This window comes from Myotis brandtii, unplaced genomic scaffold, assembly GCF_000412655.1.
Source record: "Myotis brandtii unplaced genomic scaffold, ASM41265v1 scaffold31, whole genome shotgun sequence".
NCBI lineage: Eukaryota > Metazoa > Chordata > Mammalia > Chiroptera > Vespertilionidae > Myotis > Myotis brandtii.
This window is the reverse complement of record NW_005361873.1, coordinates 2,575,292-2,591,381: the sequence shown is the minus strand read 5'-3', so window position 1 is coordinate 2,591,381 and position 16,090 is coordinate 2,575,292. Positions and strand designations below refer to the sequence as shown.

At 34.7% G+C, this 16,090-nt stretch overlaps 1 protein-coding gene across 1 annotated transcript in view; it reads left to right on the top strand.

Annotated features, from left to right (window-relative positions):
• Nucleotides 1-2,799: 2,799 nt before the first annotated feature.
• Nucleotides 2,800-16,090, top strand: part of ME1 (malic enzyme 1, NADP(+)-dependent, cytosolic) — a 134,594-nt gene continuing 121,303 nt past the window's right edge. The window contains exons 1-2 of the mRNA XM_014542657.1: nt 2,800-2,929; nt 6,353-6,502. Of these exons, the coding sequence (XP_014398143.1) occupies nt 6,366-6,502 (137 nt within the window). The 5' untranslated portion in view covers nt 2,800-2,929; nt 6,353-6,365. The remainder of the gene's footprint in view (nt 2,930-6,352; nt 6,503-16,090) is intronic.

Sequence of the window (16,090 nt, the reverse complement as noted above, 5' to 3'; positions counted from 1 at the left end):
TCAGGGACTTTAAGATTTAATTTTACTTATTCATTTATTTTTTAAAAATCATAAAGGGTAGTAATAGAATATGAATCCAATTACAGGAATTTAACTTGGCCTAATTCCCCAGATTTCTAAACTCTGGGTGGGTTTTTGTTGTTGTTTTTATAGAATTTAATTGGCTCTTTACTCTGTCTTGGAAAATTTTGTTAACAATGTATGGGAGTTTGTAGTTACTAAACATAAAAGGATATTAAGAGATATCCAGATGACATTATCATTTACATGGCACAAGATATGGGAGACCTGTTAGTGTTAGAAATTAGTTTCATATACTTTCACTGGAAAATTTATGTAAAAAGACTGGCTAACTACATCAACAAATGATAGTTAAGTGCCATTATTAAGTGAATGATAATAAGCCTTATTCTCAGATTATTGATATTTTGATTATTATATTTGCAGGCAGATTTTCAAGGCATAACATTCAGAAGTTTACTGTTTCTTTACAGATATTCATGTATTTTTGAGACTAACCTTAGCCTAGCTTTCCCCCCATTTTTAATTTCCAAATTTTTCATTTCAAGTTTGAGAAAAATTTGAGTTTTCTTTTCTTTCTTTTTCAAATATATTACTCTACATAATTCTGTGTCATTTCAAATAGTTATTTCATGGCATTTTGCTTTAAATGATCAGTCTTCCCAGTTATATCTTTAGAAAGTGAAATATGCTCTCTACTTTATAGTTACTTTGTATGCATATATCACTTTCCAGTTGCTTTATATTTAAATGTAATTGTACCAGAGTCTATATGCTAATCAGTTTTCTGAGCAGCAATTTTAGTGTTCTTAAAATTTTAATGTAAGTCTCTAAAATTAAACATTTAAAACTTTACTGTTTATGCAGTAAATTCCTGAAATCTAATTATGCCAGGTCCTGTTCTAAGCACGAAAGATAAAGAGTGGAAAAAACAGACAAGTTCTCTGACATCATGGCATTTGCATTCTGGCATGGGGACACACATGACAAGTAGAAAAGCAAATGGCATGTGAAAGGTTCCAGCAGCACCGCAGTGGAGTCCTGGTTTCTGCTGAAACTCCTAGGCAAGGAACTGACAGGCTGCACTGGTCTGCTTGCTCTTCTCCAGGTAACCAAGAGAGGGTGATGGGGCAGGCACAGATGGTCACACTGGATTATCCTCTTGGAAAGGAACCATTCTGCTGTTGTCCACACATATTGGAGCCCCAGAGGATCCCCAGCCGAGCATGTAACAATGGGAGTTTTGCAGTCATGAGAATGGCTGCTAGTGGAGAGAAACATCTTGTAGCGACACCAGCTTTACTGATTGCACCTGGAGACCTTTTGAGAAGTCAGAAGGAGCTATTTGTCCCAGCTAGCTCTTGCAGGCAACTTCGAGAGCTCCACCAGCGGTCAGGGATCATTCAGTGGACAAATCTATTTGCCTTTCCTCAGTCTGCCCCCAGGAGTCCAAACATAAGGCTTTCTATCAGTGACATGAATTAATGGGCTTATCTGTATTTTAAAAAATAGAAGAAATAGAGAGTTGTTCATTCATTGACCTCCTTCACCTACTTCCTAAAGTTGGACATGTTCATTTCTCGACACTCAGGATCTGTCAGTCTCAGGGATGAACCAAATTGTCTGTCCTTTTCCCAGAGTAATAAACTTCCTGAACACTTGGGAGTCACTCTTTTGCCATCATAAGAAACTTTTGGGGCAAAGGAGGATGGCTGTAGAATTGTCCAACACAAAGTTAGTGAATCCATTCCTACTCATCCAGGTTGTCTAAGAAACATCAGCAGTGGTCACAATGAGAGAACCTGACCATCATCATGTTGCTGCACTTTTGCCAGACCCATAGGCACAGCAGCCACAGTCTAACCAGAAAGGCCTCTTGGAAATCCCCAGGAAACCTATCTCCAGGGGAGACCTTTCTCCAGGGGGAATTGCTCATTCCCGTCTTCAAGATTAATGACTGCTGGGGTTTCTCTTGCTATTACTACCCCTTGTAGTACTACTCCTTCCCAACAAATCTCTTAGGTCCATTCTGGGTCTTTGCATCAACCCATCAGTTCTATTTTGTTTTCTTGTTTTCAAGCCTCATAATTTCTTTACTATTGTTTTATGCAATCAGTGTTCATGTAAATAGGTAACATAGCATAAGTGTAATAATAGGATTCTAATGGATATACTGGGTGAGTCTGGGAAGGCTTTAGAGAAGATAGAGCATTTAAGGTAAGGCTTGAAGGGCAGAGAAGCAGGGAAGAAATATATTCTTGACCATAGTGTCATGGAAGAATAAAACGTTTTCAGGTGTGTTCAGGAAATGGCAAGTTTTGTGTGGTTAGGGGTGTATAAGAATAGTATAAGAATACTTGGGAATGGAGTGTTGGAACAGGTGCCTCAATCTTATATCAGGCATTACCTGACCTATTTAAAGATGACCTACTCGTGTTCATAATTTAAAAGTCTCTTATAATAACTCCTATTCATTTTTATATTTAATGATAATAGTGAAATTTATATCTGTCATTTGTATGTCTTCAACTCATTTTCCCTATTACCTAATTTCATCTTAACAATATGTGAGTGACACAGATCTGAAAATGTTATAGTATTCTAATATTTAATGTTGAAGAAACTGAGGAATTGAGAGGTTACATGGTCTACGTTTAGAGTATCGCCAGATCTTCTGATTCTTAATTCCATATACTTGTTGGATGTTATTTTTGTAAATATATGCTTTTTCTCTCTTTTTTCTCCTTAAGTTATTGCCTTTCTTTTTTCCATAGGAATTGGCTTTTACCCTGGAAGAAAGACAACTATTGAATATTCATGGATTATTGCCACCTGGCTTCATCAATCAGGATATCCAAGTTCTTAGAATAATTAAAAATTGTGAGCGTCTGAACTCTGACTTTGACAGGTAACACATTTTATATTTCTTTTAGGCAGTTGTTTATTTTATTTTTTATTAGATGAGAAAGTTAAAATATTTAGTGATTTGGAAAAAGTAGTCAACTTTGAGGAGAATTTGCCTATAAATACAATGATGTTTTTAAAAATTTACCTTTTTAGGAACATTTAGGAATAAAATTTTCCTTTCCAAACTGTTATCCTCAGAGAGACTACTTTGCTCTTGTGATAAAATTGTTGCTATAAAGGTAAGTTATCAGGAAATGCCATCCTGAACAGAGCAAAACAGGTTAAAGTGGCTTTTAGTCAGACTATGAGTGCATACTGGATGCACTTTTTCAACTTCTAAACCTGGTTCTAATGCTAGTGCGAATTTAGGTCACTTACTGTGTTTAGAATTCAGTTTCCATGTTTGCACAGAGATAAAGGTAACGTGTGCCCTATCTCTGTAATGAGATAGCCCTAGGTTGAAATTCTGGCTGTGTTTCACTAGCATTGGGGCCTCGAGCAAACCATCACAACCACTGTCAGGACCACTCTGTATGCCTTGCCCTCTGCTTTGGACTCTTCCCTTATTTAGGCACTAAACCTCAGGTTTTTTATTTATGGATTGAAGAGAATAGTTATTTCATAATATTGTTGTGAAGTTTAGAAGAGGTAGCTAACTCAATACCAAGTAAGTATTTGTATTAGTCAGGGTTTTCTAGTGGTCTTCAGAGAAGCAGAAGCAACAGGATATATGTGTTGTGTTTGCATGCGCGCGCGCACACACACACACACACACACACACACACACATTACATCCTGTTGGATGGAGATATATATTTATTTCAAGGGATTGGCTCCCATGTTTGTGGAGCCTGGGTAAGTCCTAAGTCTGCAGGTAGACTGGCAGCTGGAGAACAAGAAAAGACTTGCAGTTCGAGTCTAAAGGCAGACTGCTTGCAGAATTCCTTTTTACTAAAGAGAATATTACTACTAATAATGGAGTAGCAGTCCAAATCCCCCTTAGTAGGCAGGATCACTCACCCTAGCCAGGACAGTAGCTTCCTTCTTTGCTTATTGATTCAGAGGCATGTGGTGTCCATAGTGGCTAGTGGCCATCTTAATTTCCAATCTAATGGAATAATTGTCTCCTGGTGGAAACATCCCTCCTTTTGAAACTAAGACTTATTGGCCAGCAGAGCATAAAGTCATGGGGACAAGAAGCAGAAATTTTGCTAGTGGGTCACTGGCGATAATAGTGACTGGTGCCACTTCCATTTTTACCCCTGGGTTCGTGGACCTGTGAATCCTGATTATGGGAGAAATAGCATCATACTGGACATGGATTCATAGCCTCCTAGAGAACTTTGCCTCAGCTTTGCAAGGTATTACCACCTAGCTGGTGCTGTAACTGAGCCCCAGAAGGCCATTCCACCATTCTGTCAAGTCAGCTGCTTCAGGATGGTGGGGAAACATGGTAAGACCAGTGAATTTCATGAATATGGGCCCATTGCCATGCTTCATTTGCTCTAAAGTGAGTCCCTTGATCAGAAGCAATGCCTGTGGAATACCATAATGGTGGATAAGGCATTCTGTAAGTCCACAGATGGTAGTTTTGGCTGAAGTGTTGTGTGTAGGGAAGGCAAATCTGTATCCAGAGTAAGTGTCAATTCCAGTAACAACAATGCTGCCTCTTCCATAATGGAAGCAGTCCAATGTAATCACCTGCCACCAGGTGGCTTGCTGATCACCCCGTGGAATGGCACCCAATCAGGCATGCAGTGTTGGCCTCTGGCAGATTGGGCACTCAGGAGAGTCTAAAGGCAGGTCAGCCTTGGTGACTGCAAGTCCATATTGCTGAGCCCGTGATAACCTCCATTCCTGCCATGGCCACTTTTTTTCATGAGCCCATGGGTGATGTCGGGCAGCCAGAGAAAGAGACTGACTCAGCTTGTCCAGTTGTGTATTTTTCCTGCTTCCTAAACCTCTCCACAATCTCTTGCACTTGTTACTTAAGTTCTTCCTTCAGCTTATGTTTTTACTTTATATTCTTTTTCTGGTTCGAGGATCAGTAGGGATACCTGTGCCAGGAATAGAATGAGTGAGGGGAAGAATGGTAGGTTGAGAAAGGAAGTTATCAAGGTAATAGAGGATAGATTATGTATTTGAAGGCCAAGAAAGGACTTCTGCTATTAATCTGAGTGAAAAGGGAAGCCTTTCAAGGTTTTGAACAGGAAATCAACATCATCTGAGCTACATTTCAAGAAGAGAATGGCTGCAATGTTGAGAATAGAATGTAGGCTGGAAGAATGTTTAGGAGACTATTACAATAATCCAAGCAAAAGATGATGGTGATTTAGACCCAGTGTGGTAGCAATGAAGGTGTTTAGATTTTGGATATATGTTGAAAGTAAAGCCTAATGTATTAGAGACCTTGCAGAGAAGAGAAAACAGCAAAAAGAAACAAAAAAGAAATTGCAAAGAAACAGGAAACTAGTGAGGTAGAAAGAAAATGAAGAGAATATGATGTCCTAGAAGTCAAGTAAAGAGCATTTATTGACTTATAGGGAGTGCCACTTGAGTCAAATGTTCTGATAAATAAAATGAGGTCTGAGGGTTGATCTTTGATTTAGCAATGAGGACTTACACATTTGCTAAATCAATTTTAGCATGTCTAAAAGTCATCATCTTCTTCCTAAATTTTAATTTTTGGGGTTAGCATAACCTATCTATTTGCCCAGCATTAGAATCCTATATGTCTGACACTAAATGCTGTGCATTTTAAACTACTTCAGGGAATGGAAATCAATCCAAAAAGGCTGGTAAGATTACTAAGTACAATCTTAAAATATTCTTTTAAATTATACCAAACAATTTGAGTTATATTTTACAAACCATTGAAGGCTCCAGGTAACATGATAAGTTTGATGCTTAGAAAGATAAGTCTGGGTCAAAAATGCCTCTAGAAAGAAAAAAACCTATTTGATACAAATAATAAGAAAGGTCCCTTGAACTTTCTTGCTACCTTAGTAATTTTTAAGGTTGGTGCTATATTCCTTACTCATTTTTCATTTGTTATTTCCCTTGGTTATTCAGCACTGAAGGTTAAAGGATGAAGACTCTGTGTTTACTTAAAGTTAATGCTATATGTATAATGGTATTTTCATCATTCTTTCATTTTAAAATAGGGATAAAGTCATTTTAAATATTAAGTAAAACTTCTGTTTTAGCAATTATTTTAATATTTGAATGACATTCGAGGAGGTTTATGGTTCTTCATTCTTTGAGGTATTTAAGAATATTTCTGAAGTGTTTTTTTTTTATCAGATGTTTCCTGTGTGACCTAAAAAGTTCTTCATACTTTGTTGAAAAATGTTTAATAAGATTTCCAAGCAGCTATTTCATGGCTTTGTTGGAATATAGACCTCATTTTGTCCATTTTCCACAGGTATCTTCTCTTAATGGATCTTCAAGATAGAAATGAAAAGCTCTTTTATCGAGTGCTTATGTCTGACATTGAGAAGTTCATGCCTATTGTTTATACTCCTACTGTGGGTCTGGCTTGCCAGCAATATAGTTTAGTTTTTCGGAAACCAGGGTATGTAAACTTTTATTTTAAATACAACTCGTGTCCTTATTTATTTATTTTTTGTAAAGGTTTTGCAATAAAATATTGAATGGAATTGAACTTTGGAAAATCTAAATCAAATTTTATTTAAAAGGACATTAAATATAAACATATATAACATTAAAAACATAGTATATTCTTTCTAGATTTAAGATAAGGGGAAAGTATTTCTAAACCAATTTAGGTTTCCTTTTACAGAGAGTAAATGAACTTGTTTTTTATTTGGAAAGAGAATAATTGCTCATAATTAAACTTGTCGTTAAGATGTTAATTATCACTATTATGTATATATTTTATAAGTTAAAGCAAGGATTCGAATTTTTTGTGAAAATGGTAGACTACTGTTTTCTAATATCAGAGTTGGTATTAAAGTAGTTTTTTTGTTGATTTCCCTTAAGTGAAATAATAGTTACCTTTAATGATCAATACAGTTTTTCTAAATCTATAGCTTCACTTTATTCAATATATTAATGAATTTAAAGATAAAAAGAAATGTTTATAAGTTTATACTAAAAATATAAAAACCTACTAAAAGCATTGTCATTGAAAATTAGATTGAATATGTGGATTTTACATAGATATATGAATGTAGTAGTATTTAGCATACCTATTCCATATTACCCTTTGTATAAATAAAAGAACTAGACCCTGACCAGTGTTGTTAAGTGGTTAGAGTGTGGGCCCCTCCTACCAAAGGTTTGTGGGTTCCATTCCCAATCAAGAGCAAGTACCTCAGTTGTGGGTTTGCTCCCCGCCCTGGTCAGGGTGTTCAGGGCATGTGCAGGAGGCAACCAGTTGATGTGTCTCTCTCACACAGATGTTTCTCTTTCTTTCTCTCCCTTTCCCTCCCTTTCTTCCACTCTCTCTAAAAATCAATGGAAAAAAATATCCTTCAGTGAGAATTAACAAAATAAAAATAATAATGATATACAGTACTCATATACCTCAAAAAATTATTCCTCACAATACATTTGCCAGCTAAATTCTAAATCTTGTCCTTTCTATGAAAGACATTTGTATTCACTGTTAAAATAGCCATTATATAATGCAATAGATATGTGCTATATGTATCATTTAACAGACTACCTATATTGATCTACTTCTTCTCTTTATACAAGGGGTGATGTGGCTAATTCTTTTTGTTGTTGTTATTCCTCACCTGAAGATAATTTTCCCATTGCTTTTCAGAGAGAGTGGAAGGGAGGGAGGAAGCATAGGAGAGGAAGAAAGAGGAAGAGAGAGAGAGAGAGAGAGAGAGAGAGAGATCACTGTGAGAGAGACACATCCATTGGTTGCCTCCCACACACACCTTGACTGGGGCCAGGGATAGAACCTGCAACCCAGGTACATGCCTTTGACTAGGAATCAAACCCAGGACCCTTTGATGTGTGGGCCGGCACTCTAACCACTTAAAAACACCAGCCAGGGCTGTATATTATTTTTTTTTAAATATATTTTTATTGATCTCAGAGAGGAAGGGAGAGGGAGATAAAAACATCAATGATGAGAGAATATCATTGATCAGCTGCCTCCTGCATGCCCCCTACTGAGGATCGAGCCCGTAACCTGAGCATGTACCCTTGACTGGAATCGAACCCAGGACCTTCCAGTCCATAGTCCAACGCTCTATCCACTGAGCCAAACCAGCTAGGGCTGTATATTATTTTTTAATCATACAAATAATACATATTAATGAAAAAAAGAGAAAATGCAAATATACAGATGGAAAAATATTTTTACATACCTAATGTCATGATGCCCCAAACCCTGATATACACAAATACATACTGTTTTTGCTTACAGAAGGGATCATACTATATATATAAACTGTTGCCTACTTTATTGTCTTCTCTGAGTGACGTCATAACATCTGTCCATGTCTATAAAATATAATTCTACATAAAGAATCTTAATCAAAGCATAATTGGATAAAACATGGCTATTTTAAAATACAATTTAAGTGTATTTATTGAAATTCTAACTTTTCTGAGAGATACTGAGAAATGCTAACAACTATAAGAAATGTGGAGGAGCTTAGGTTGAAATTGACATAGAAATCTCAATAGCAACAATTATTTTTGAGCACTTATATACTAGATGATTTTCTGAGGACTAGGGATACTTTGGTGTATGTATAAATCTAAGTACAAAAGATAGGAAAATAAGAAATAAGTATATTGTCTAGAATGTTTGCAGGTAGTTAAGTGTTTAGGAGAAAGAAAGAGTAGAGCAGGGACAGGGGGATCCAGAGTGTCAGTTGCTTTGGAGGGGGCAGTTGCAATTTTAAATAGAGTGATAGTGTGGGCCTCATTGGAAGGTGATATTGGAGGAGTGAGGGGGAGTCATTAAGATACAGAAGAAATGTGTGCCAGGCAGGAGGAATAGTCAGTGCCAGGTTCCTAACTGGGAACATGCGTGGAGACCAGGGCAGCGTAGAGACCAGTGAGGCTGGAGTGGAGTGAGAGAGGGAGTAGTAGATGTGATAACAGATGTTAAGATAAATGAGAGGGTCCAGAACCTATAGGTTCTTGTATGCTATTTTAAAGAACATTGGCTTTTACTGTTAGTTAAGTAGGTAGAAGAATCAGGTAGCCTGGTTAGTAGGCTGTTGCAGTAAACCAAGTGATTCAGATTAGGAGGGAAGCAATGGAATTAGGGGTGAGGGTTCAGATTCTGGATAAAGAAAAAGAAGGTCTCAAGGATTTCCTCTGGGATTGGAGGCTTCCTGGAGAAGTGCTTTTAACTACTCTGGAGTAGTTTGCCTATTTTCACTTCTGGTTTTGCTACTTGTTTTAGTTTTGAATAAATTATTTAATGTTTCCTCCTCTGTAGCATAGGGATAATACTACTGCCCGCCATCCTTTCACATTTTTCAAATCCAAAACTTTGAAAACCAAAACATTAAAAGAAATCTCATTTGGGATACAACCTGATCTATCTGAACCCATTTGTGTCAAAATGTAAACTGAATTTATAGTCTTTATATGGCTGTATGATTATTTATAGTCTATATAGTATAATTTGTTTTTCTTTAGAAGTATTAATATATTTAATTTCTGGGGGCTTTGTCCAAAATAAACAGGGTGGATGGATGGGAGGATGGATGGATGGATGGATGGATGGATGGATGGACAGACAGATAGAATGATAGGAGAGGGAGAGAGGAGGAGGTATGGCAGGAGGTAGGAGACAGCAAAATGCTCACAAATATTGAATCTAGGTGGAAGTATTCATTGTATTATTCTTTTAATTTTCCACAATATTATGGCAGTTTCTGTCATGTTGATTTTTAATGTTTATATTTTGTTAAACTTTTGATGATTTTGAAGTTGTTAGTAGAATAGTTCTCATGGCTTCTCCCATAATTATAAAAAGGAACTTGTTTGAAAACATATTATGTAGCATAAATTTAGATATTATATTTATTTATTTTTCTTTTTTTTTTAAATTTTGTTTTATTGCTTAAAGTATTACAAAGAGTATTACAATGCTTATGTGCATGCATACAAGTCCTTCGGTTGATCTCTTACCCCACCCCCAACCCTCCCCAGCCTGCCTTCCCGCTGTAGTTTGACAGTCTGTTTGATGCTGCTCTGCCTCTGTATCTATTTTTGTTCATCAGTTTATAATGGTCTTTATTATCCATAAATGAGTGAGATCATGTGATATTGTATTTAATTGGAAAGGAAATGGTGATTGTGTTTGAATAATGATGGATCTTTCAGGCATCAGTTAGCAAATACACTATTTGTTTAAAGCCAAAATTGACAAATGTCTATAAACCTTTCCTGTTGCAACAGCGGGTATTCTAAGACATTCAGAAAGTGAACAGGAGGATTATACCTGTTATTATATTTACTTTGTGAATTTGGTGGTAGCAATTAGGAACATGTTAAGTGAAAGTTAAGGGTTAATATTACAAGTACTGAGTGTAATAAAGTTTCATAGCTTAACTATATTTTACTTACTATGACTAGATATTTATTTTTCATTTTGAATATGGCATTAAAATTTGGCTAGGTATCAAAAAAATAAATTCTTATAAGAATGCGTTTACTTCCAGTATATTTTTTCTTAAGGTAAGATGCTGGAATATCCATTTATTGTTTTTTGTGTGGGATTTCTCTTTTTTTTTGGCATAATTTGTGTGGGTTTTTCAAGCTTTCATGGATAATCATGTTTAAGAATGGTGTTGAGTTTGCTTGGATTACCTCCTTTGCATATATCCATAACATTTGGATTTTTGCAGATCCAATATTTGGTAGTGGAATATGCTTGTCTAATTGTGGCTAATTTGTTGATAGAGGTGTAATTTTTGGAAGCTAGAAACCATTTTGTATTTTTGCAGAATGCTAAGCTTAATGTGTTAATTAAATTATTTGTATTCTGTCAATCTTCCTTTTTTTTAAAGAAATGTTTTTAAAGCAGATTTACATAATTTATTTGGAAATATTTCTACCTACTATATTTTAGACTGCATTTTCCAGGAATCATCTCCTTTTCTCATCTGTTCTTATTAGCTACATACCATTTTATCATGCCTTTGGCAATTAAGCATGTTTCTATTTTTCATATTTCTGATGTTCTATCAAACAGTTTGTAAGCATCTAGAGAGAAGGGATCATATTTTATAAATTATATTTGTACTTTTCATCCTATTTAGGCTTAGTACCTGGTTGGTGCTGAATTAATATATGTTTCTTGCTGCCTCATAGAAATAATAATTTAATATTACTGTATTCATCTGCTCACATAGAAAACGATAAAGTATTGGTAATGTTCTTTATTTCTTCTACTGTTTAACCCTATTGTTCTAAAAGGTAAGTTCTCATAAATAATAGATCTGAAAGAAATTGGACTCACTTCAAGGAATCAGGCTGTGAGGAAGTAGAATTTTGATTAAATATAGATAATACATCTTTAAACACACATTATACTCCTTTCACTTACTAATTTTTATACAGTAATTCACTGATATGATTTTGGCAAAAAGGATGAGCAAATATAATTTTGTTGATTACAGTTCTTAAAAAAAATATTTACAACTAGTACCATTGGTTGACTTGCCAAATGTTATGGTGAAAAAAGTGTTCAATGCTCAAGTTAATTGTGGAAAATTTGAATTAACTAAAATTAAACAGGATTGTTTATTGTAAGATTTCACAGAATAATGCTTATTATGCAAGTTTTTGGAGGATGGAGGTTAGATTTTGTTGTAGATAATGTACCTAGCATAATTCTTGGCATACAGTAGCTGTTCCCAGATAGTAGTTATTACATCTGGTATTGTAGCTCCCGGGTTTCTTCATGACTAAGTGAATGATGGTACCATTTACCAAGTTTTAGAATACTGGAATATGTTTGTAAGGGAATAGAAAGTTCTTTTGGGGACATGCTGAGTTTTAAATATCTTTGGGTCTTCCAAGTACAGATGTCTAGTAGGCATTTAAATGTATGACCTGGAACTTAGTAAATATTGTATTTAAAGCTCTTAGTATTTTAATTAACATTATATATGCCACATAAATGGTACCTGTTTTGATATTGACAGTGATTAAAATTAACAATAAGATTGTCAAAGCAAATCATTCATTAAGATGTTTTAATTTTTAGTTGTTTTTTTTTCCTAGAAAATTCTTAAGGAAATGTATAAAAGGGAACATTAAGATGAACCAAAACAAAATACTAAAGTAGTGTTTCTACATTTGTTGTTTGTTTTCTTTGGAATTCCAAAAAGGACTTGAAGTAGAGTATTCGTTATTTAATTTGTGAGGACTAAGTTTTTTTATTATCCCATGTGCAGTTTCATGTGAGAACGTAAAATAGAAATGGTCATAACCATGACCATGATTAGACCACAATTCGAAGTGGAGACCGTTTACTCATACAGAAACATGCAGTTTCTCAGAGAGCCAAAACTTCAGCAGATTTTGTCATCTTATACAGTGAGGGTGTCAATTTTACCTGATTTTGGCTTATGAAATAGCAGTAAGAAAAGAATTTTAAAAAATAAATGTAAAAGAAACCTACCCAAAGTTATTACTCCTTTAACCCAAGAATGCTCTCATCATGTAATATGGATTATAATTACTATCAAATGAACAGTTAGTAGAATGGAAACTTTCATATTCTTGTTCTGTACATTTTCTCCCTTTAGATCTACCTGGTTTTCGTAAACGTAGCCTATTTTTATGATGCTCTCTAAAGACGTGAGGGCAGTTTTACTTTTACTAAGCTCTAAGTACTTCAGTAACTCAGTAATTGATTATAAAGACTTTAAGTTGGTTATGGCAAAGAAACATGGTTTCACAGCCAGTTTTTATAGCTGCAAATTAAATAATTTAACCCTTGAAATAAGGTTGTGGCACTGTCAATAGTTTAGTGTTGTCTCGTTGTTACTGGACCATAGTGATGTAACCTGCCAAGTTACCCAGTGCCCTTATGTTAGTTGACATCTCTTGCTGTCCTAGCTCATCTCACTCTTGAAGTTTCTAGGTAGGGGTGAGGAGGTTCTAAACCAGGTGAACCAGGACTATTTTTTAAATTAAATTTATTGAGGATGACATCTATAATAATAAAAGCGTAATATGCTAATTAGACCGGATGTCCTTCTGGACAAAGCTGCAGCGGGCGGGGGCTGTGGCAGAGGTGGCAGAAGCCCTTGGCCGCAGTGGTAGCAGCAGTGGCGGGCGGGGGCTTGGGCCAAGGTCCTTGCACAAATTTTGTGCATCGAGCCTCTAGTTCATTAATAAAAGTATAGGTTTCAAATACATATCTATGATCCATCATCTGTAAGTTGTATTTTGTGCCCCCTATCCAAGTCAAATCTTTTTCTGTCACCATATATTTGACCCTCTTTACTTTCACTACTCCCCCACCCCCCTTTCCTCTAAACTGAGACTATTCTTGCTTGGATTTGGCTTTCTTCAGTTCAATCACTTTAAAATCTTTAGAAATATTTAGGAGACTTTTGTGAACCATGGAATATTTTTAGCTTATAGCTCTGGCTTAGTTTGTAATTTTATTTCTTATCATAATTGTAATTTTCTATATCTTTAGAAATTCAGATACTTGATATTTAAGAGAGCAACTAATTTTTAATGCTTCTAGAAAAGTGATCATTTTAATGTTAGATGTAATAAACTTTTTACCATTTACCTATAGCAGTAAGTCTTTCATTTTGATTAAATTTATTAAAAAATATACTTTTGTCCCAGTATTTATTTCCCTTGAAATTGGCCTAATATTTTTACCTATGCTATTTTAAAGTATGAGAAAAAGCACATGGTGGAATTTTTTCTCAAAGATATGAACAAGTTAAATGGAATGTCTGGACTAGTTGAGGTCTCTTAACTGTTTCCTCGATTGATTTTTTTTAGAGATACTTATTTGAAAATAGTTGATTTTAGTTTAATATGGAGATTTAGATGATTTTTTGAACTACTAGTTAATTCAGATTAACAATATTTTCTGATCAGACTAAATGTGCTATTGATGAAAATGTATATGTGACTTTCATTAAGTAAGTGAGGTAGAGTATCCTCAGTCTTACGTACTGGAAATGCAATGTGTGCCCAGAAGTAGTTTAAAATGCTAACTGTCTTCTTTCCTAAGTATCACTTTAATTAGGAAAAATTTGGAGAATGGAAAAAACGTAGGCATGATTCAAACATTAATTCTTCACATCAAGACCTAAAGATTGTCCTCACATATGCATAGACAAATTTCTTTAGCAAGGCCGTGAAACTTATCTTTTATTGTAAAAGGCCCTGAAGTATAAAGTAACAGTTCATCTTGAGACTTTAAGTGTGGAAAACTTAAATGGAAATTCAAGTTTGGGATCCAAAAATAACTGCCACAGTCTGTGTGGCACACCCAGGTGTTTTGATTTAAGTTTAGTTTACGTATAGCATATGGAGAAAAGAAAAATTGCCAAGTTTTATCTCAGGTAGTATTTATGACAGTGTATTAATTTGGGTGTTTTTATATTTTTTTAAGAAGGATTATAAATTCCAGTTTTCATTACTGAAAATAAAGATTTTTTTAAAAAGGGAGGCAATGGCTATTTTGCATCACATACCCAGATCATACCTGTGTTTAGTTTTGGATGCCATATTTTTGGAGGGTCATTGGCAAACTGAGATTTGTCCTAAGAAGAGTAACTAAAGCAGTGTCAGTTATTGAAAACTTACCACTATATGAGAAAGTATTGGAAGAAATAGAAATGTTTATCCTAAAAGAAAAGACTTGAAAGGGATATAGTCAAGTCTTCACTTATTTGAAAGATTTTCATGTGGAAAAAGAGTACACTTGCAAGGTATAGCCCCAGAACATAAAATGAATGGATGGAAATTATTACAGGGTTAGATTTAACTTAAATGTAAAGGAAGATTTCTGATAATTTAACTATCTTACATGGAATAGGCTTCCTTTTCTCCTCATTGGAAATATTCACATGGTGTAGATAATCATTGGTCATACAGGTTATACATGTGATTCTTGCATTGGGTGTGATTGTAAAATAGTTGAATTCTAAGGTCACTTTTAACAAGGAAATGCTGTGAATTTTTGAAAACTCAGCCTACAGATGAATAATTTTAGGTATTTGGAACATGTCCTAAAGTACAACTAAATCACACATCATTTCAAGTAACCCTGCTTTCTAATTCAGGAAGGTTTTTTGGTAACAACTTAATCACAATGTTAAGAATTATTAAAAATATGTTTTTAAATAAGAAATGATTTAAAACAGATTTAAAATGATTTGATGATACAACTCATCAGGATTCCTACTTCATCTCCCAAACAATTGCACAAACACGTCAGTTTACACAGCTGTACCCTCACTATAATACTTTGGTTGCAACATTTCTTCAGTTTGACTGGATTAAAAGTTTTATGTTAACATTTTCTCATTTAAAATAATAACTTTATTCTGATCTAATTTTTTTTTGTAGTTTTTTTCATCCTTTTTCTGTATATGCTTTTAAGCTCTCGTTATTTTTATATGTTTTCCTTAACTTAGTTGCAGTGTAGCTAATGGAGAAATTATTAGGAAGAATTTTCTCTGAGGCAGTGCTTCCACCTTTCCCCACAAGCCCCCGCCACCCAAATCAGTAGTGGAGGAGAAATAGCCAGGTTAGAATTTTATTATCTTTTCCAAAATTTTCTACATGCTTTCTAGGTATGCTTCTGAAAATTTAAAGATTTGTTTTCATCCGTTTTCTTGACAAAATAATATACATTTAATATTGTCTAATAATTATTTTAATACCTTTAAATGTTGGATTTTATGCAAGATAAATTTTAACTCTAATTGAAATTGTCAATTTTAGCTCAATATATGTATATTTTATAATGTTTTATATTTACTGTGATAAAATTATTTATTTTTTTGAGATTGCTTTCTTTTTTGATTTCTTTTTTTTGGTCACTTTTTTTAAATTAAATCTTTATTGTTCAGATTATTACATTTATTCCTCTTTTTTCCCCCCATAACTCCCCTCCTCTCAGTTCCCGCCCCACCCTCTGCCCTCACTCCCCACCCACTGTCCTCAT